At 71.6% G+C, this 20,622-nt stretch overlaps 4 protein-coding genes across 8 annotated transcripts; 3 read left to right on the top strand and 1 right to left on the bottom strand.

The window, feature by feature from the left end:
• Positions 1 to 516: 516 nt before the first annotated feature.
• LOC135325230 (galectin-4-like) lies at positions 517 to 6,135 on the top strand. 3 transcript variants are annotated; one of them, XM_064503025.1, is made up of 11 exons: positions 527 to 632; positions 751 to 873; positions 1,464 to 1,552; positions 2,390 to 2,588; positions 3,074 to 3,190; positions 3,698 to 3,739; positions 4,202 to 4,237; positions 4,373 to 4,402; positions 4,568 to 4,659; positions 5,648 to 5,813; positions 5,890 to 6,135. In XM_064503025.1, the coding sequence occupies exons 2-11, from the start codon at positions 844 to 846 to the stop codon at positions 6,031 to 6,033; spliced, it is 945 nt and encodes a 314-aa protein (XP_064359095.1). In that variant the 5' UTR covers positions 527 to 632; positions 751 to 843; the 3' UTR covers positions 6,034 to 6,135. The 3 variants fall into 3 exon arrangements, with proteins under 3 accessions (XP_064359096.1, XP_064359093.1, XP_064359095.1); XM_064503023.1 differs by having other exon boundaries at positions 521 to 873; XM_064503026.1 differs by lacking the exon at positions 4,202 to 4,237 and having other exon boundaries at positions 517 to 873.
• LOC135325200 (isoniazid-induced protein IniB-like) lies at positions 6,075 to 7,640 on the top strand. The gene has a single exon (XM_064502968.1). The coding sequence runs from the start codon at positions 6,075 to 6,077 to the stop codon at positions 7,638 to 7,640; it is 1,566 nt and encodes a 521-aa protein (XP_064359038.1).
• A 230-nt stretch (positions 7,641 to 7,870) lies between these two features.
• On the top strand, positions 7,871 to 9,967 carry BLOC1S3 (biogenesis of lysosomal organelles complex 1 subunit 3). The gene is made up of 2 exons (XM_064502995.1): positions 7,871 to 7,989; positions 8,676 to 9,967. The coding sequence occupies exon 2, from the start codon at positions 8,690 to 8,692 to the stop codon at positions 9,230 to 9,232; it is 543 nt and encodes a 180-aa protein (XP_064359065.1). The 5' UTR covers positions 7,871 to 7,989; positions 8,676 to 8,689; the 3' UTR covers positions 9,233 to 9,967.
• Positions 9,968 to 10,425: 458 nt separating this feature from the next.
• On the bottom strand, positions 10,426 to 14,851 carry CCDC61 (coiled-coil domain containing 61). 3 transcript variants are annotated; one of them, XM_064502983.1, is made up of 14 exons: positions 14,774 to 14,851; positions 13,953 to 14,161; positions 13,666 to 13,748; positions 13,347 to 13,513; positions 13,122 to 13,274; positions 12,570 to 12,786; positions 12,117 to 12,199; positions 11,740 to 11,915; positions 11,580 to 11,658; positions 11,335 to 11,408; positions 11,141 to 11,219; positions 11,002 to 11,068; positions 10,815 to 10,878; positions 10,426 to 10,708 (listed from the first exon to the last, which is right to left on the bottom strand). In XM_064502983.1, exons 2-14 carry the CDS (start codon positions 14,098 to 14,100, stop codon positions 10,611 to 10,613), a joined length of 1,488 nt encoding a protein of 495 aa, XP_064359053.1. In that variant the 5' UTR covers positions 14,101 to 14,161; positions 14,774 to 14,851; the 3' UTR covers positions 10,426 to 10,610. The 3 variants fall into 3 exon arrangements, with proteins under 3 accessions (XP_064359053.1, XP_064359054.1, XP_064359055.1); XM_064502984.1 differs by having other exon boundaries at positions 11,002 to 11,059; XM_064502985.1 differs by lacking the exon at positions 14,774 to 14,851 and having other exon boundaries at positions 13,953 to 14,712.
• Between the last annotated feature and the right edge of the window lie 5,771 nt (positions 14,852 to 20,622).

Below are 20,622 nucleotides of genomic sequence, written 5' to 3'. Positions count from 1 at the left end.
GACCCACAGCCCATGCAACACGCGTGTGCAACACCCACAGCCTGTGCAACACGTGTGTGCAAGACCCACAGCCCATGCAATGTGCACGTGTGAGACCCACAGCCCATGCAACACGCGTGTGCAACACCCACAGCCCGTGCAACACGCGTGTGCAACACCCACAGCCCATGTAATGTGCACGTGTGACACCCGCAGCCTGTGCAACACACGTGTGCGAGACCTGCAGGCCATGCAACACACGTGTGAGACCCGCAGCCCGTGCAACACGCGTGTGCAACACCCGCAGCCCGTGCAACACGCGTGTGCAAGACCCACAGCCCATGCAATGTGCATGCGTGACACCCGCAGCCCGTGCAACACGCATGCGAGACCCTGTGCCAGGCATGCCGGCGCCCCGGGGCGCTCCTGGCCCCCGCTCCGATCGGCACATCGACACACTCTGATCGATAAATCAGCGCCCTGCAATGGGCACGTCGACGCGCTGCCGCGTGCGGCTCTGCCCGGGGCGGCGCAGGCCCGAGGCCGGGGTGACGGGCAGCGGGGCCCGGCAGAGCCGCAGGGGTTAAGGGAGGCGCAGCCGGCGCCGGAGCCGGAGCTGGAGCTAGAGCTGCCCTGGGGAAACGAAAGCGAAGGTGCCCCGGGCCGGGAGCTGCGCAGGCAGCGGCATTGGAGGCCAGGGATCCCCGTCGCGGGTGCTGGATCTGAGGGATCCCCGTCGCGGGTGCTGGATCTGAGGGATCCCCATCGCAGGTGTTGGATCCGAGGGATCCCCGTCGCGGGGGCTGCATCGGAGGGACCCCCCCACCGCGACGCCGGAGCCGAGGGCAGGGGCACGCGGCCACCATGGCTTTCCAGGCGCCCATCTTTAACCCGGTGCGTGGGGGCTATAGGGGGCTGGGGGGGCCATAGGGGGCTGGAGGAGCCATATGGGGCTGGGGGGACCATATGGAACTGGGGGGGCCATATGAGGCTTGGGGGGAACATATGGGCCTGGGGGGGGCCATATGGGGCTTGGGGGGAACATATGGGCCTGGGGGGGGCCATATGGGGCTTGGGGGGGCCACAGAGACTGGGGGACCATATGGGGTTTGGGGGGCATAGGGGCTGGAGGAGCCTTATGGGGCTGGAGGGGGCTATATGAGACGGGGGGGGGTTGATGGGGACTGGGGTGGCATATGGGGCTGGAAGTGGCCCTATGGGGCATGAGGTGGCCCTATGGGGCTGGCGGTGGCCGTATGGGGCTGGGGGTGGCCATACAGGGGCAGGGGCTATATGGGACCGAGGGTGGCCATAAGGGGCCAGAGGTGACCCGATGGGTCCGGGAGGGTCATATGGGGCTGAGTGGGACCCTATGGGCCAGGGGTGGCCATAGGGGGCTGGGGGTGGCCCTGGGGGGCTGGGAGTGCCATAGGGGGCTGGGGGTGGCCATAGGGGCCAGGTGACCCCCCCCGGGGGTCTTCCAGAGCATCCCCTTCTCCGGCTACATCTCCGGGGGGCTGAGCCCGGGCAGGACGGTCACCGTGCAGGGACAGATCCCACTCGGGGCGAGGAGGTGGGTGCTGGGGGTGGGGGGCACTGGGGGGGGGCATGCTGCTGCGGGGGGGCCCATGGGGGGGGGCATGCCGCTGCCGGGGGGGCGCTGATGGGACTGGGGGGGCTCATGGGGGGCCATGCCATTGCCATGGGGTGCTGGGGGGGCTCATGGGGAGGCCCATGCCATTGCCATGGGGGGCTGGGGGGGGCTCATGGGGGGGCCATGCCATTGCCATGGGGTGCTGGGGGGGGCTGGGGGGGCTCATGGGGGGGCCCATGCCATTGCCATGGGGGGCTGGGGGGGGCTCATGGGGGGGCCATGCCATTGCCATGGGGTGCTGGGGGGGCTCATGGGGAGGCCCATGCCATTGCCATGGGGGGCTGGGGGGGGCTCATGGGGGGGCCATGCCATTGCCATAGGGGGCTGGGGGGGCTCATGGGGGGGGCCAAGCCCTTGCTGTGGGGCACTGGGGGGGCCGTGGGGCTCATGGGGGGGGCATGCTGCTGCTGTGGGGCACTGGGGGGGGCTGTGGGGCTCATGGGGGGGCATGCTGCTGCTGTGGGGCACTGGGGGGGGCTGTGGGGCTCACGGGGGGGGCCATGCCCTTGCTGTGGGGTGCTGGGAGGGCCGTGGGGCTCATGGGGGGGGCATGCTGCTGCCATGGGGCTCAGGGGGCTGCTCGGGGTGGGGGGCACCCACGCCACTGCCATGGGGCTCGGGGGGGGGGCTCGGGGGGGGGTCACCCACGCGGCTGCCGTGGGGTGCTGGGGGGGGCCACGGGGCTGCTCGGGGGGGTGTTCGGGGAGGGGGGAGCGTTCGGGGGGGTGACGAGGCGGCTGCGGGGGGGGGGCCCAGGTTCGCGGTGAACCTGCGCTGCGGCTCGGGGGACCTGGCGCTGCACGTGAACCCCCGCTTCGACGAGGCCCCTCCGGTGCTGGTGTGCAACGCGCAGCAGGCCGGGGCCTGGGGGGCCGAGCAGCGCCGCCCCGCGCCCCCCCTCGCCCCCGGCGCCTGCTTCGAGATCGCCCTCCACGCCCAGGCCCGCGGCTACCAGGTGGGAGCCCCCCCCCCCCCCCGCCCCCAGACCCACGGCTGTGGGTGCATGGACCCCCCCCCCCAGACCCAGGGCAATGGGTGCATGGACCCCCCCAGACTCCAGCAATGGTGCCCAGACCCCCAGCTATGGGTGCACAGCCCCCCCCAGCCCCCCAGCAATGGGTGCACAGCCCCCCCCCAGACCCATGGCAATGGGTGCACGGAGCCCCAGCCCCCCAGCAATGAGTGCACAGACCCCCAGACCCCCAGCAATGGGTGCACAGCCCCCCCAGCCCCCCAGCAATGGGTGCACAGACCCCCAGGAATGGGTGCACAGCCCCCCAGCCATGGTGCACAGACCCCCAGACCCATAGCAATGGGTGCACAGACCCCTCAGACCCCCAGCAATGGGTGCACAGACCCCCAGCAATGGTGCACAGCCCCCCCAGCCCCCCAGCAATGGGTGCGCAGCCCCCCAGACCCCAGCAGCGGCCGCCCCGGCAGGTCTCGGTGAACGGGCAGCCCGTCCTGGAGTTCGTGCACCGCCTGCCCCTGCACACGGTCCAGACGCTCGAGGTCACCGGCGACGTCACCGTCACCTGCATCAGCTTCGCCGGCCCGGTGAGCGATGCCACCGCCATCCCCGGGCGCCCGGGACCCCTCAGTGCCCCGCGGCGCTCGCTGGCCCCCCCCCCCCTCGCCCTCCGCAGCAGCCTCGGGGGGGTGCGCGGGGCCCTGGGGGCCCGTGGGTGTGCAAACGCCTCTGGCATCGGCACCCATGGGTGCTCGTGAGCGTGCAGGTGCCCATGAGCGTGCAGGAGCATGCAAACGCCTCCGGCATCGGCACCCATGGGTGCTCGTGAGCGTGCAGGTGCCCATGAGCGTGCAGGAGCATGCAAACACCTCCGGCATCGGCACCCATGGGTGCTCGTGAGCATGCAGGTGCCCATGAGCGTGCAGGAGTGTGCAAACGCCTCCAGCATCGGCACCCATGGGTGCTCGTGAGTGTGCAGGTGCCCAGGAGTGTGTAAATGCCTCTGGCACCAGCTCCTTGTGCCCGTGAGCGTGCAAACGCCCCCGGCACCGGCCCTGGGGCTCACCGGCCTCCTCCCCCCCCCCCCCCGGCAGCTCTTCACCATGACTTTGGCGCAGCCGCTGCTGGGAGCCGCTGTGAGTAGGGGCCGGGGGTGCACGCGGGGGTGGGCGTGCAAGTGCATGTGGGTGCACACGGGTGTGCAAATGCATGTGGGTGCGCGGGTGCGTATGGGTGCGCAGATGCATGTGGGTGCACATGGGCGTGCAAATGCATGTGGGTGCACACGGGTGTGCAAATGCATGCGGGTGCGCAAATGCACGTGGGTGTGCAGATGCATGTGGGTGCACAGGGGTGTGCAAATGCATATGGGCGCATAGGGGGTGCGCAAATGCACGTGGGTGTGCAACCGCACACGGGTGAGCCAGCTTGCCCCACGCGGCGGGTGCTCGGCACCCACGGGGCTCCGCAGTGCAGCTGGGGGAGACGCTTCGGGGCGGGGGGAACGCGGGGGGGGGGGTGTCTCCCGGGGGTGCCCCATCCCGGGGCCGCATCCAGGCCATGGAGGGGCTGATCCGGAGCCTCTCCCGCCCCTGCAGAAGACATGGAGGAAGCTGGGCGCCTGCCAGGCTCAGGTGCGGGGCCGGGGGGCGGCGGGGGGCGGCGGGGGGCCGGGGTCCTCGCGGCTGCACCAGGACACCGTGGCAGGTGACACCGGGTGCCGCCGCAGCGGGTGACACCGGGTGACACCCGCTCTCCTCTCCCTGCAGCCTGACGCGCGTGTGGTCGTCAGCAACCCGGTGAGCGCGGGGCGCCCTGTGCCCCCACCCCGGAGCCTTCGGCTCCATCCTCCTCCTCCCCCCCCCACTCCGGTCTCCTTCGCCCCCCGCGGAGCTGGGGGGGGGGATGTGCCGGGGGGGGGCGCCGGGGCCCCCGGGGGTGCTGAGCCGGCGGTGTCCCCGCAGAGCGTCCCCTTCCACGCGGCGCTGCCCAGGACGCCCTCGGCCCAGCCCCGGCCCATCACCATCGTGGGCAGCGTCCTCCCGCACGCCAACAGGTCGGGCTGGCGCCGGGGTCCGGGATGCTGGAGGGGGATGTTGGGATGCTGGAGGGGGATGTTGGGATACTGGAGGGGGATGTTGGGATACTGGAGGGGGATGTTGGGATGCTGGAGGGGGTCCGGGGTGCTGGAAGGGGTCTGGGGTGCTGGAGGGAATCCGGGATGCTAGAGGGGGTTGTTGGGATACTGAAGGGGGTCGGGGATGCTGGAGGGGGTCCGGGATGCTGGAGGGGGATCTGGGATGCTGGAAGGGGTCTGGGGTGTTGGAGGGGGTCTGGGATGCTGGAAGGGAGCTGGGATGCTGGAGGGAATCCAGGGTGCTGGAGGGGGATGTTGGGATGCTGGATGGGATCCTGGATGCTGGAAGGGATCTGGAATGTTGGAGGGAATCCGGGATGCTGGAGGGGATCCGGGATGCTAGAGGGGGTCCGGGATGCTGGAAGGGATCCTGGGTGCTGGAGGGGGATCCTGGGAGCCGGAGGGGGTCCGGGATGCTGGAGGGAATCTGGGATGCTGGAAGGAATCCGGGATGCTGGAAGGGGATCCTGGGTGCTGGAGGGGATCCTGGGAGCCAGAGGGGGTCCAGGATGCTGGAAGGGGATCCTGGGTGCTGGAGGGGTTCTGGGATGCTGGAAGGGATCCGGGATGTTGGAAGGAATCCGGGATGCTGGAGGGGATCCTGGGTGCTGGAGGGGGTCCAGGATGCTGGAGGGGATCCTGGGAGCCGGAGGGGATCCTGGGTGCTGGAGGGGATCCTGGGTGCTGGAGGGGACCCTGGGAGCCGGAGGGGGTCCGGGATGCTGGAGGGGACCCTGGGAGCCGGAGGGGGTCTGGGATGCTGGAGGGGATCCTGGGTGCTGGAGGGGACCCTGGGAGCCGGAGGGGCTCCTGAGTGCTGGAGGGGTCGGGGATGCCGGGAGCGGGGGCATCCGTGCGCCCAGCACCCCCGGATGCCGGACGAGTCCCCGTCCCGGCGCGGCGGCAGGTTCCACGTGAACCTGCGGAGCAGCGTCTCGGGCAGCGTGGTGCTGCACGTCAACCCGCGGCTGCGGGAAGGGGCGCTGGTGCGGAACACGCAGCGGCACGGGCGCTGGGGCACCGAGGAGCGCCACGCCGCCGCCATGCCCTTCGCCGCCGGGCAGCCCTTCCAGGTGAGCCGGGGGGCCGCGGGGGGGGGGACCGGGGGGGGGAACCGGGCCAAGCTCCCCGCCTCGCCGCCCGCCGCAGATGGAGATCCGGACGCTGAGCCACGGCTACCGCGTGGCGGTCAACGGGCAGCACGTCTTCGACTACAGCCACCGGCTGCCGCCCGGCGAGGTCGACCAGCTGGAGATCAGCGGCGACGTCAGCCTCGCCTGCGTCCAGTACTGAGACCCCCCCCCGCGCGGCGGGCGGCGGGCGCCGGCACGGAGATGGGCATCGGCATGGGCATCGGCATCGGCATGGGAATGGGAATGGGCATGAGCATGGGCATGGGAATGGGCATCAGCATGGGGATGAGCCTGGGAATGGGCATGGGAATGGGCATGGAGATGGGCATCAGCATGGGGATGGGAATGGGCATCAGCATGAGCATGGGCATGGGCGTGGAGATGGGCATGGGAATGGGCATCAGCATGGGGATGAGCCTGGGAATGGGCATGGGAATGGGCATGGAGATGGGCATCAGCATGGGGATGGGAATGGGCATCAGCATGAGCATGGGCATGGGCGTGGAGATGGGCATGGGAATGGGCATCAGCATGGGGATGAGCCTGGGAATGGGCATGGGAATGGGCATCAGGATGGGGATGGGAATGGGCATGGAGATGGGCATGGGAATGGGCATCAGCATGGGCATCGGCATCGGCATGGGAATGGGCATCAGCATGAGCATGGGAATGGGCATGGAGATGGGCATGGGAATGGGCATCAGCATGGGGATGAGCCTGGGAATGGGCATGGGAATGGGCATGGAGATGGGCATCAGCATGGGGATGGGAATGGGCATCAGCATGAGCATCAGCATGGGGACGGGCATGGGGATGGAGATGGGGATGGGCATGGGAATGGGCATGGAGATGGCCATCAGGATGGGCATCAGGATGGGGATGGGCATGGGGATGGAGCTGGGGACGGGCATGGCTCCAGGAGCCGGGAACCAGGCACCAGGCTCGGGCATGGGGTTGGGGACAAGGACGGGGATGGTGAAGGCTCTGGGCACCGGCATGGGGATGGGGATGGAGATTGCACCAGGAACCGGGCACCGGGATGGGGATGGGGATGGGGACAAGGATGGGGCTGGGGATGGAGATGGCTCCAAGCTCCAGGAACCGACGTCCAGGCTTGGGCACGGGCATGGGGACAGGGATGGGGACAGGGATGGGGATGGCTCTGGGCATGGGGACAGGGACAGGGACGGCTCCGGGCTCCGACACCCCCCCGGCCGCCCTGCGCCGCTGCTCGCACCGGTGGCTCCCATTAAACAGGACCAAACGCTGCGTCATGTCCTCGTGTCCCTGGGGATCGGGGCCCTGCTGGGACGGGGGACGGGACAGGGGACCTCAGGGTCCCTCGGGATGGGGGACATCAGGGTCCCCCTGCCTTGGGGACAGGGGACGTCAGCCAGTGCTCCCATTCTCCCCAGCGTCCTCCCAGTGCCCCCCAGTGCCCTAGTGCTCCCAGTACCCCCCAATCGGCTCAGTGTCCCCCCAGTGCCCCCGACCCCCAGCCTGAACAGTCCCCCAGCCCTCCCCCCGTGCCCCCCACCCCAGTCCTCCCAGTTCCCCCAGTCCCTCCAGGCCCCCCCATCCCTGCCAATGTCCCCTTGTGCCACCCACCCCCCAACCCCCCCCCAGTGTCCCCAGTGTCCCCCAATGTCCCCAGCTCCCCTGATCCCCCCAGTGTCCCCAATGTTCCCAGTCCCCCCCAATGCCCCCAACTCCCCCCCAGTCCCCCCCAGTGTCCCCAGTGTCCCCCAATGCCCCCAGCTCCCCTGATCCCCCCCAGTGTCCCCAATGTTCCCAGTCCCCTCCAGTGCTCCCAGCTCCCCCCCCAGTCCCCCCAGTGTCCCCCCAAATGCCCCCAGCTCCCCCCAGTCCCCCCAGTGCCCCCCAGACCCCCCGCCCGCAGGGCGAAGCGCTCCCACCGCCGGCCGCCAGGGGCCAGAGCGCGCCCGGCCGCTCGAGGCCCCCCCCCCTCTCCCGGTCCTGCGCATGCGCCCTGCGCGCTCCTGGCACCGCCCCGCCCCGCCATGGCGAGTGAGGGCGCTTCCGGGAGGCGGCGGCACGTGACGGGGGCGCTGCGCGCGCCGCCTGTCATGTGACCTGCGGAGGCGCCGGGCGCCAGGTGGGGGGGGGCTTTCTGGGCACGGGGGGGGCTTTGGGGGGTCGCCATGGGGCTGGGGGGGGCCGGGAGGGTCCCTGGGTGTGGGGACTGGGGGGTCGCCGTGGGGCGGGGGGGGGGACCGGGGCCGGAGAGGGTCTGGAACCCCCTGGGTGGGGGGGTCTGGGGGTCGCCGTGGGGCTGGAGGGGCCTGGTGTCGGGGGAGGGGGGCTGGGAGCACTTGAGGGGCCCTTGGGGGACTAAGGGGGCCTGGGGGGGGCCTAGAGGGTCTGGGGGTTTCCGTGGGGCTGGGGGCTCCGGGCGTGGGGAAGGGACCCCTGGGGGGCCCTGGTCGGGGGGGTCGCCATGGGGCTGGGGAGGGAGCAGAGGGCATGGTGGGGGGACTGGGAGAGTGGGGGGGGACTGGGCTTGGGGGTCTGGGGATTGCTGGGGGGCCCTGGAAATGGGGGGGGGCTTGGTGGGTGGTCTGGGGGTTGCTATGGGGCTGCAGGGGGGCCCAGAGGGCACGGGGGGGGAGGCTGAGTGGGTCTGGGGGGCCCTGGGTGTGGGGTCTGGGGGTCTCCATGGGGCTGGGGTGGGTCCTGAGCAGGGGGGGTGGATAGTGGGGACACTTGGGGGTGTGGGAGGCATTTGGGGGGCTCGGGGAGGGGCCGTGCCACCCCCCTGCCCCTAACGACACCCCCCCGCAGGCGGGGCGGGGGCCATGGCGGCCCCCCGCGCCCGGGCGGTGGTGCCGGGCGAGGCCTCGGAGAGCGACTCGGACTCGGAGCTGGGCCCGGCGCCCGCCAGCACCGCCCCGGCGGGGATCAAGGTGCCGGGGGAGGCCTCCGAGACCGACTCCGAGGAGGAGGAGGAGGAGGAGGGGGGGGCGAGGCCGAAGGGCGCCCTGCCCGCCCCCGCCCTGCCGCCGCTGCGGGTGGAGCGGAGCCCCGCGGCGGTGCCGGTGCCGGTGCCGGCGGCGGTGCCGGTGCCGTGGGGCGGCTCGCTGCTGCAGCAGCGGCTGCTGGAGGGCAACGCGCGGCTGCGGGGCGCCGTGGGGGGAGCCGTGGGGCAGGGCTACGCCGCCGCCGCCCGTCACCTGGGCGCCCTGGCGGCCCCCCTGCGCCGGGCCCAGGCCGCCGCCACCGGCGCCTCGCACAGCCTCCGCCTGGCCCGCCGCGACCTGCGCGCCGTGGCCGCCGCCGTCGACATCGTGGCGGGCTGCGGCCTCCTGCCCGACATCCGCGGAGACCTGCCCCCGGTGTAGCTACACCGTGCCGCGGCTGACGTCGTCACCGGCTGTGTTCCCCTGCCTGATGTACACGGTGACTTGCTGCCGGTGTAGCTACACCGTGCCGCACCTGACGTCGTCACCGGCTGCGGCCTCCTGCCTGACATCCGCAGAGACCTGCCTCCAGTGTAGCTACACCGTGCTGTGGCTGACGTCATCACCGGCTGTGTCCTCCTGCCTGACATACATGGTGACCTGCCCCTGGTGTAGCTACACTGTGCCGTGGCTGATGTCGTCACCGGCTGCGGCCTCCTGCCCGACATCCGCGGAGACCTGCCCCCAGTGTAGCTACACCGTGCCGCGGCTGACGTCGTCACCGGCTGCGGCCTCCTGCCTGACGTACATGGTGACCTGCCCCCAGTGTAGCTACACCGTGCCGCGGCTGACGTCGTCACCGGCTGTGTCCCCCTGCCTGACGTACGTGGTGACTTGCTGCCGGTGTAGCCGTGGTGCTGCCGCGCAACCACCTGGCCCACAACAGCCGCTGTGCCGCAGCCGACGTCGTCACCGGCTGTGTCCTGCCTGACGTACGTGGTGACTTGCTGCTGGTGTAGCCGCGGTGTCACCGTCACTGGCCCGTGGCTGCGGTGCCTGTTCCCCACCCCCCACCTCGCTTGTTGCTGTTGTTTTCGCCCCGCTCGAGGGCTTCGTTTAACCGTGGTGGCAAATAAAGCCCCGCGGGGGGGGCGCCCGCGGCGGCACCGGGGGGGGGACATGGCTCCGACTCCTGCTGGGGCGCGGGGGGAGGCCGGGGAATGGGACCGGGGGACGGGGGGGGACACAGATGGGTGACAGGGGGCTGGGGAGGGGTCCCGGGGCCCCCCGGGGTACGTTGTGGCGGTCCTTGAGCTCCCTGGTGGCTCAGGGGATGCTGTGAGATATGACGGTGGCATGTCGTGGTCCCCATGTCCCCAGCCCTGTCCCCAGGCCCTGGCTATGTCCCCTCTGTCACCCCCCCCACGTGTCCTGGCCTTGGCAATGTCCCCAGCTGTGTCCCCAAGCCCTGGCCACGCTCTGTGCCACCCCCCCCAGATGGGTCGCGCGTCCCCCAGCCCGGTGCCACCCCCGTGCTCTTCCTCCAGCCACGTCCCCTGTCCCCAGCAGCAGCCCCCAGCCCCGGGGGGGGGGGGGACATGGCGACCCGTGGTGACACCAAGCACAGCACCGCGGGGGGGCCACACCAAAGGTTTATTTACATGGGGGGGGGGTCGCACACCATGGCGTCCCTTGCCACCCCAGTGGGGCCACCCGGGAGGGCAGCAGCTCCGTCACCCCCCTTTTCCCGGCGCCGCGTCTCCGGGGGCCTGGACCCCCCCCCTCCCCGCCGGGGGGGGGGGGGGGGGCCGCGGGGGGGCTACGTGCGGGTGTCCAGGCTGCTCATGTACTCCTGCAGCGCCCGCAGCCGGGCGTCGATCTCCGCCAGGTCGCCCGCCGGCTCCTCGCGCAGGTTCTCTGCGGGCGGCGGGGGCAGCGGCTCGGCCAAGCGCCCCCCCCCCCCGCGGCGGCAGCAGCGGGGCCGAAATGCGGCCGTGGGGGGGGGGAACGGGGGGGGGCTCACCTTTCCCGGCGCGCCGGGGCGTGCTGGCCGCCTGCTTCCTGCGTCCGGTGGGCGCGCGGGGGGCCTGGGGGGAGATGCGGGCGGTGAGCGGGCGCCCGGCTCCCAGCGGAGAAGGGGCCCAGGCGTCCCCGGCTCCGCGCCCGCGGAGGGAAGGCCGGCGCCGCCGCGGCACCGGGCGGCCGCTCACCGGGCTGGGGCCGTTCCAGGACGAGGAGCTCAAGGGTTTCCGGCCGCGCGCCGCTCTCCTGCTGCCCCTGCGGGAGGGAAGCGCGGCTCAGGCCTCGCGGGAGGGGGCCCAGGCGTCCGGCCCCCCCCCCGCCGCTCACCTGGGCGCCAGGGGCTCCGAGCAGTCGTCCGCCTCGCTGCCCGAGCTCGCTGCCGAGCGCCGGCTCCGGGCGCTTCCCGCTGCGGAGGGAGGCGGCGGGCGCTCAGGGGCCGAGCGGCGGCCCCACGGGTGCCCCACGCTCGCCGTCAGCCCCACGGGTGCCCCACGCTCGCCCCCGGCCCCACGGCGACTCACCCGACGAGCTGCGCCCGCGGCTCCTCCCGGGGCTGTCGCTGACGCCGCGGGTCCCGCGCCGCGGCTGCCGCTGGCTGCGCCCGAGGGAGACGGCGGTGAGGGGAGGCCCGGCCCCCGGGGACGCTCCGGAGGCTTCTCCACGTCGGAGAGCGCCGGGCGAGGGGATCGGGGCGGATTCGGGGCGGAAAGGAAGATTTGGGGGTCTCTAGGGAGCAAAAAGCCGCCCCCCGAGCGCCGGGACTCACTTTTTCAGCTCGGCCTCCCTCTGCTTCCGCTCCCGGGCCCTCACGAAGGCGGTGGGGTCGAAGCGCGGCGGCCGGGGGCCTGGCGGAGAGGAGGGGGGGGCGTCGGGGCCGGGCGCCGCGCCGGGGGGGCCCTCGGGCGCCCCGGGGGGGGGGGCCTCACCTGCGGGCGACGGGGACCGGGGCGGCGGGCGGCCCCGGCTGCCGGCGCGGCTCTCCCCGGAGGCGGAGCGGCGGCGAGGGGGCGGCCAGGCTGCGGAGCGCTCCACGGAGCCGGAGCCGGAGCCGGAGCGTGGCCCCGCGCCGCGGGGGGGGGCCGGGCCGGGGGGTGTCCAACGCCTGTGGTGGGGGGAGGCGGCGGTGAGGGGACGCCCCAAGGGACGGGGACGTCCCCCCGAGGCAAAGGGTCTCCTGGCAGTGGCCTGGGGGCCCTCGGCCGCGGATTTGTGCCCCAAAACCCGTTTTCGCGCCCCAAAGGTCTCCTGGCTCCTGCCCTGCTCGCCGGGGGGGCCCCGAAACCGGGGCGGGGGGGCGACTCACCCCTTCTTGTACAGGGCCAGCTCAGCCGTGAGGCTCTTGAGACGGAGCCGCAGGGTCCTCTCCGAGGCCTTCGCCTCCGCCAGCTGAGGGAGAGGAGGGAGCTGCTCCGGACGGGGCTGCCTGCTCGCGCCGGAGCCGGCGGAGCCCCCCCCGCGCCTCCCACCCGGAGCGGGGGCTCAGGGCAGTTAAATACCTGCCGGCAGAGCCCCCCCTGCACCTCCCACCCGGAGCGGGGGCTCAGGGCGGTTAAATACCCGCCGGCAGAGCCCCCCCTGCACCTCCCACCCCGAGCGGGGGCTCAGGGCGGTTAAATACCCGCCGGCAGAGCCCCCCCTGCACCTCCCACCCCGAGCCGGCTCTCGGGGGTGGTTAAACACCCGCCGTGGTGCCGAACGCCGCGGGCGGGGGGGGCCGAGCCCCACGGCGGGGTGGGGGGGCGGGGGGCAGCCCCACCTCGCCGGCCAGCTGCCGGTTCTCCTGCAGGCGCTTGCTGGCTGCCCGCTGGTGCCGGCTCCTCTCCCGCAGCAGCTCGTCCCGGAGGCTCCGCACGGCCGCCCGCAGCGTCCGCGTCTCCTCGGCGGCGCCGGCCTCGGCGGCCAGCTGCGCCTCCCGCCGCAGGCCCCGCGCCGCCGCCTCCGCCTCCCGCTTCTCCTCCAGCGCCCGCCGCAGCCTGCCGGGACGGGGACGGGGACGGGGACGGTGAGGCTCCCGCGCGGCCTTTCCCACCCGGAGCCACCCCTGGAGCCACTCCACCACATCCCGGAGGGAAGCGGAGCAGGAAACTTGTCTCTGCCCCCAGAGAAAGCAGCCGAGCTCCCGCCGACGCCAAATCAGCAGTCCTGAGCCCTCTTTTGCCCCGTTTCGAGCGCTTCTCCGCAAGCCAGGGCAAATCTGGGGCGTTTTCCGGTTCCCTCCTCAGCGGGAGCTGGAAAAGGGGCCCAGGCGTCCCAGCCTGGCGCCGGCAGGTCCCGGCTCCCTCCCGCCTCGCCGCGGCGCCCCGCTCACTCGTCCCGCAGCCGGCGGATCTCGGCGTCGCGGCAGTCCTCGCCGGGCCGGGCCCGGAGCAGGGCCAGCTCCTCCCGGAGCTCGCGGATCAGCCGGCGCAGCGCCGCGGGGTCGGGCCTGCCCGCGTAGGGCAGCGGCAGCGGGTAGTGGATCCTGCGGGGCCACCGGCGGTGAGGAGGCGCCCGGGGCCGCTCGTTTGCCGCCCCCGCGCCCCCCCGCCGCTACCTGTCGAACTCCACGGAGTAGATGAGGATGAGGTAGCGCTTGGAGCTGAGCGGCGAGGCGGTGGCGGTGGCAGGGGGGGGCGGCCGGGGGCCCCCCCCGAGCTTCCTGCTGCGCAGGGCCTCCAGGTCGCCGTAGGTGAGCAGGTCCAGGCTGACGGCCTCGCTGCTCTGCGGGGGGGGGCAGGCGGGGACTCGGCGGCGCCCCCCACCCACGCGGCACCCCCCACCCAGGCGCCACGGCGAGGGGCTGCTCCCCGCTCCGCGTCCCCTGTCCGCAGGGCCCCGGCACCCAGCTCCCCCGCAGGCTCCGCCGGCCTCACCTGCGTCAGCGCCGACTCCAGCATGCTGCAAAATATCCCGAACTGCTTGAAGTTGCCCGTTTTGTGAGTCAGATCCTCAATAACTGGGGGAAAAAGGGGAAAAATCCTCAGGCAGCGAACGCCCGCGGTCGCGGCAGGCCCTGAGCTCACCCGGCTCCGCACCGGCCGCTGGTCTCCGTCACCGGGGCGAAGCCTTGCTCGAGGCGCGGCAGCCCGCTCCACTTTTGGGGCAGAAACGCCCCCCCGGGAGGGAAATCGGGGCGCGTATCCCCCCCGGCAGCACTCACAGGCGGCGTCGAACTGCCCTCTCCACTGGTCGCCGGTGAGGCGGTCCTCCACCTCCACCTCCAGCGCCGAGCCGCTCACGGCCAGCCGCACGGCGTGCTCGCCGCCCCGGAAGGCGCAGTCGGCCTGCACGCACTGCGGCGCGGCCATGGCGCTGGGGGGTCGCGGGGGGGGGGGGCCGGGGCGTTTCGGAGCGGGGGGGATCCAGGACCTGGCGGAGGGAGACGGGGATTTGGGGAGCTTTGGGCGCTGCAGGGTGCGGGGGGAGCTTGGAGCACAGCGGAGGCAAACGAGAGAGGTCCCAGAGCATTTAGGGGAGGGGGTTGGGGGGGTACAGAGGGCATATGGGGGGGGACACGAGGCTTGGGGGGGGGCTGTGTGTAGGGGGACGGTCTGAGTAGGGTGGGGGCAACACAGGGCTCTGGGGGGGGTCGAGGGGGGAGCCCAGGGTTTGGGGATGCTTTGGGGGGAAGGAAGGGGGGAGCCCAGGGCTTGGGGGGGCAGGGGAGAGCCCAGGCCTTGGGGGGGGCTTTGGGGGGGGCTTTGGGGAGAGCCCAGGCCTTGGGGGGGGGCTTGCGGGGGGCAGGAGGTAGCCCAGGCCTTGGGGGGGGCTTTGGGGGGGGCTTTGGGGAGAGCCCAGGCCTTGGGGGGGCCTCGGGGGGTGGAAGGGGGGAGCCCAAAACTCGGGGGGGCTTTGGGGGGGCCTGGGGGGAGCCCAGGGCTTTGGGGAGGGGTCACCGGCGGGGGGAGACCCCCGAAACGGGCCGTGGGGACAGATCGGCCGGGGGGGGGCCCGATCCCGGTCCCGGCGCCGGTCACTCACCGCCGCCCGCCCCGCTCCTCAGCCGCCTCAGCTGCAGCCCCGCCTACCGCGGCCCCCCTCCACCCCCATTGGCCGGCCACCGACAGCCCCCGCCATCTCATTGGCTCCCGCCGCTGCCTGTCACCCGCGACGCACCAGCCCCGCCTCCTTCCCAGCGTCCGTTAACGGCCGCCTCCCCCGCCCCGCCTACCAGCTTCCAGCTGTTATTGGTTGCCAGGCCGCGCCCTCCGCCGCCTCCGCGGAGGCAATTGGTTGCTGCTGCTGTCAGTCATCTGCTGTCAGCGGGGGAGGGGGAGCGCGGAGAGGAGTCTTGCGCCTCTATGGCGCCGCCGGGTGGGCGCCGCGCGCGCTGCAGGAGGAGCCGCGGGGCCGCAGGTTCGATCTCGGGGCCGGGAAGAACCCGCCCCCCGTCGCGGTGACACCGCAGGCCCCGCCCCCTCCCCATTGACAAACCTGAGGCCCCGCCCCCTCTCCATTAATAACGCCGAGTCCCCGCCCCTCGGCCCTTCATAAACAGTCACCGCCCCGGCCCCATTGATAAATACGAAGCCCATCCCACCCATTGATAACCACGAGGCCCATTCATGCCCTCATGGGGGTGGGGGGCACAGTCAGCGGAGGGGGGGGGCAGGGACCGAGGGGGCCCCTGGAGCGGGGGGGGACAGACCTAGGACATGGCTGAACCTCGAGATAGGTTTATTAACCAGGACAGGCCAAAAGGGAGGCAGGACCCCTCCCCCCAGCCCCCCGACTTGACCCCCTCCCCCAGTCTTCCCCAGCCCCCCCGCAGGGCTCAGCAGCCAGGGGTGCCCCCACCCCTGCACGAGCTGCCCCCAAAAGGGGGCCGAAATACCCCTGAAATGCAGAATACCCCCCAGAACCCTGCCTGGGGGGGGCTCACCCCCCGAAAAGCAAAATATTCCCCGGAACAGGGCTGGGGTGGGAAATCCTCCTGAAAACGCAGAGGACTCCCCAAAACGGGGCCTGGGGGAGGGGAGAGTAGCCCCCCTGCAACTCAAAATACCACCCTAAAAACACGCAGTGGCCCCCCAGAAAGCAAAATACCTCCCCAAAACGGGAGCAGGTGAATCCCCAACCCTATGGGGCTCAAACCTCCCCATGGCCCCCCCCCATCGTCCTCTTCCTCGCAGGAGCATGTCGGTCTGTCCGTGGGTCTGTCCATGGGTCAGTGGGTCTGTCTGTGGGTCAGTGGATCTGTGTGGGTCTGTCCGTGGGTCCATCTGTGGGTCCATCCATGGGTCAGCAGGTCCGTCTGTGGGCCAGTGAGTCTGTTCATGGATCCCTGGATCTATCCGTGGGTCCATCTGTAGGTCAGTGGGTCTGTCCATGGGTCTGTCTGTGGGTCTATCCGTAGGTCAGTGAGTCTGTCTGTGGCTCAGTGGGTCCATCCATGGGTCAGTGGCTCTGTCCATGGCTCAGTGGGTCCATCCATGGGTCTGTGGCTCTGTCTGTGGCTCAGTGGGTCCACCCATGGGTCAGCAGGTCCACCCGTGGGTCCACAGGTCCGTCCCTGGCTCAGTGGGTCCGTCCATGGGTCCATGGGGCTGTCCATGGGTCCGTCTGTGGCTCAGTGGGTCTGTTCACGGGTCTGCGGGCCCATCCATGGGCCTGTCCTTGGGTCTGTGGCTCTGTCTGCGGCTCAGTGGGTCCATCCGTGGGCCCATGGATCTGTCCGTGGGTCCATCTATGGCTCAGTGGGTCCATCCATGGGCCTATGGATCTGTCTGTGGGTCCATCTATGGCTCAGTGGGTCCATCCATGGGTCAGTGGGTCTGTTCACAGGTCCGTGGGTCCATCCATGGGTCCATCCATGGCTCAGTGGGTCCATCCAAGGGTCCATGGGGCTGTCCATGGGGCTGTCTGTGGGTCAGTGGGTCTGTTCATGGGTCCGTGGGTCCATCCATGGGTCTGTGGGTCCATCCATGGGTCAGTAGGCCTGTTCACAGGTCCGTGGGTCCATCCGTGGGTCCATCCATGGCTCAGCGGGTCCATCCATGGGTCTGTCTGTGGGGCCATCCACAGCACAGCGGGTCCAACCATGGCTCAGTGGGTCCCCCCATGGGTCTGTGGGTCCATCTGTGGGCCCATGCACGGCGTGGCGGGTCCATCCATGGGTCTCTAGGTCAACCTGTGGGTCTGTGGGTCCATCCGTGGGGCCGTGGGTCCATCCGTGGGGCCATCCATGGCTTGGCGGGTCCATCCATGGGTCTGTGGGTCCCCCCATGGGTCCATGGCTCCATCCGTGGGCCCATCCACGGCGCGGCGGGTCCATCCACGGCGCAGTGGGTCCATCCATGGGTCCATGGGTCCACTTGTGGGTCCACGGGTCCATCCATAGACCCATCCATGGTGCAGTGGGTCCATCCATGGGTCCATGGCTCCATCTGTGGGTCCATGGGTCCATCCATAGGCCCATCCACGGTGCAGCGGGTCCATCCATGGGTCCATCCATAGACCCATCCATGGCTTGGCGGGTCCATCCATGGGTCCATCTGTGGGTCCATGGGTCCATCCATAGACCCATCCATGGCTTGGTGGGTCCATCCATGGGTCCATCCATGGGTCCACAGGTCCATCCATAGACCCATCCACAGCACGGCGGGTCCATCCATGGGTCCGTAGGTCCATCCATGGGTCCATGGGTCCATCCATAGGCCCATCCACAGTGCAGAAGGTCCATCCATGGGTCCATGGGTCCACTTGTGGGTCCATGGGTCCATCCATAGACCCATCCACGGTGCAGTGGGTCCATCCATGGGTCCATGGGTCCACTTGTGGGTCCATGGGTCCATCCATAGACCCATCCATGGGTCCGTGGGTCCATCCCTGGGTCCATGGGTCCACGGATGGACCCATCCACGGCGCGGCGGTGCCGGTGACCCATGGCGAGCGGTTGGGGGGGGGGGCGCGTCTCAGCGGGGCAGGCAGCGGCCGGCGGCGTTGCGGCGGCCGCGGCGGGCGGGCGCCGGGGGGGCCGGGTTGAGGGGACAGTGGCGCAGCGTGTGGGCGGCGGCGGCGGTGGCCCCGCACAGGGGACACACGTAGCGCCGCAGCACGGGACAGGCCACCGCGCCGTCGGGGCCCCGCAGCGCGTGCGAGCCCCGCACCCGCCGCGACTCCCCGTTGCGCCAGCAGAAGCTGCAGCCCCCGGCGCCGCGCCGCCCGCCCCCCTCCCGCGGGGACGCCCCGGGCACCGCCGCGGGGACCGCCGATGGCACGTCAGGCCTCCTCGGTGGCACCTTGGGGACCGCCGGCATCGCTGGTGGCCCTGCGGACATCCTTGGTGGCACCTTGAGGACCGTTGATGGCCCTGCGGACATCCTTGGTGGCATCTTGGGGACTGCCAGCATCGCTGGTGGCCCTGCGGACATCCTTGGTGGCACCTTGAGGACCGTTGATGGCCCTGCGGACATCCTTGGTGGCACCTTGGGGACTGCCAGCATCGCTGGTGGCCCTGCGGACATCCTTGGTGGCACCGTGGGGACCGCTGATGGCCCTGTGGGGACCGCTGATGGCCCTGCAGACATCCTTGGTGGCATCTTGAGGGCCGTCAGTGGCCCTGTGGAGACCGCTGGTGGCACCATGGGGACCGCCGATGGCACATCAAGCATCCTTGGTGGCATCTCGGGGACCTCCAGCATCGCTGATGGCCCTGTGGACATCCTTGGTGGCACCGTGGGGACCGCTGATGGCCCTGTGGGGACCGCTGATGGCACATCAAGCATCCTCAGTGGCATCCTGGGGACCGCCAGCATCGCCGATGGCTCTGCAGACATCCCCGGTGGCATCCTGAGGACCGCCGGTGGCACCGTGGGGACCGCCGATGGCATGTCAGGCATCCTCGGTGGCACCTCGGGGACTGCCAGCATCGCCGATGGCGCATCGAGCATCCTTGGTGGCATCTTGGGGACCATCGGTGGCACCTCGGGGACTGCCAGCATCGCCGATGGCACATCGAGCATCCTTGGTGGCATCTTGGGGACCATCGGTGGCACCTCGGGGACTGCCAGCATCGCCGATGGCGCATCGAGCATCCTTGGTGGCATCTTGGGGACCGCGCCTGGCCCTGCGGACCCCCTCGGTGGCACCGCCGCCGGCGCCGTGGGGCCCGCCGTGGGGCCCGCCGTGGGGCTGGCCGTGGGGCTGGCCGTGGGGCTGGCCGGTGTCCCCGGGGCCACCAGCTGGGCCACCACGCGGGCCAGCCCCAGGTAGTCCCTCCAGCGGTCGAAGGGGCGGGGGGCCCCCATGGGTGCCGGGGGGGCGGGGGGGGGCGGCCCCACACCCCCTTTATAGGGCGGCCCCGGCCCGGCCCGGCCCCGTCTGGCGCCGTCTGACGCCCCCGGGGTCGGGGCAGAACCGGGACCCCCCCCCCCCCGCCGGGTGATATCGCGATGGGGGGGCAGCTATCGCGACAGAAAGGTGCGATTTGCATGGGGGGGGTTCCGGTGGGGGGGGTATCGCGACAGGCGGCGGCGCGCAGAGGGTTTGCTGCCCTGAGGCGGCAGCCGCGGGGGGGGCTATCGCGACATAAAAGAACGAGACGCCGAGGCCGGGGCTCCCGGGAGCGAAGGGTTTATCGTGACAGAGGACGGAGGAGCGGCCGCGGCTGCCGCGGCACCGCGCACGGCGACGAGCACACACACAAGCCTTATATCGCGACAGAGCCGACAGGGGCGCCCCCCTCCCCCCCGGCCCGGCGTGGGGGGGGCAAATAAATAGGGGAGGGGGAGGGACGTGCCGGGGGGGGGGGAGGAGGTGCCTGAGCCGCGTCGGCCCTGGGAAAGGGGCCCAGGCGTCCGGGACCCTTCTGGCCCCCGCCCCGGGGGGGGCAATGGGGGCGCCCCCCCCCGCTCTCTGCCCCATGGGGGGGTCCAGGGCCCCCCAAAACCCACCCCGGGGGGGGGCGGATGCCCCCCCAGCAAACCCCTATTTACAGTGTTACAGTGACCGGGGGGGGCTAAACCCCCCCCAAATGAGACCCTCGCGGGGGGGTCCCACCCCCCCACCCCAAAATTGCCCCCCCAAAAGACACCCTGCTTAGGGGGGGCCCCGAAACCAGCTCAATGGGGGGGCTGGTGCCCCCCCTCCCCTCGGGGGGGGCAGTTCTGACCCTTCCCCCCCCGACCCTGCTCCACCCCCCAATTTGCCCCCCCCCGCCCCAAAAATGTGGGTCTCGGAGCTGCCAGGAACGGGGGGGCCGGACCCCCCCCTTGCCCCCCCCCCCCCCCCCCGATAGCTGCCCGTGGCTCTAGTGAATTTGGCACTTGCACAAACGGGTCCGAACCCCCCCCCTCCCCCCCCCAAAAAAGGGACCCAGGCGTCCGAGCCGCCCCCCCACACCCCCCCCAGCGCTGCTCTTAAAGGGGCCGCACCGCGGGGTGGGGTTTAGGGGTGCCCCCCTCCCCCAACCCGCCCCCCCCCGGCCCGATCCTGGCTAAAAAAGACACAAACGAAGAATTTGGCACCAGAACAGCCCCCCCCGCCCCCCCCCCGCGATAAACTACAGCAGCGAGAGTGGGGGCCCCCCCGAAGCCCCTTTTGGGGGGGGGGACCCCCCCCAGTGCAAGCTGCGCCCTGACTATTGCTTCCGTGCGGAAATGCTTCACATTGGAGATTTGCCCCCCCCGACCCCCCCCCGCTCCCCGAACCCCCCCCAGGGCCCCCCCCAAACCTCCCCCATCCCCTGCCCCCCCCCTTGCAAAGTGCTACCGAGGTGGCCGCTGGGGGCGCCCTTCCCGGGGAGGCCCTTGGGTGGGCCCCCCCCCGGATTGGGGTGCTTGGGTGGGGGGGGCCCAATATTGGGGGGTGGCCCCCAAAATGGGGGGGTC

Source organism: Dromaius novaehollandiae, chromosome 34 (assembly GCF_036370855.1).
Source record: "Dromaius novaehollandiae isolate bDroNov1 chromosome 34, bDroNov1.hap1, whole genome shotgun sequence".
In the NCBI taxonomy this organism is placed as follows: Eukaryota; Metazoa; Chordata; class Aves; order Casuariiformes; family Dromaiidae; genus Dromaius; species Dromaius novaehollandiae.
This window is presented reverse-complemented; position numbering and strand designations above follow the sequence as displayed.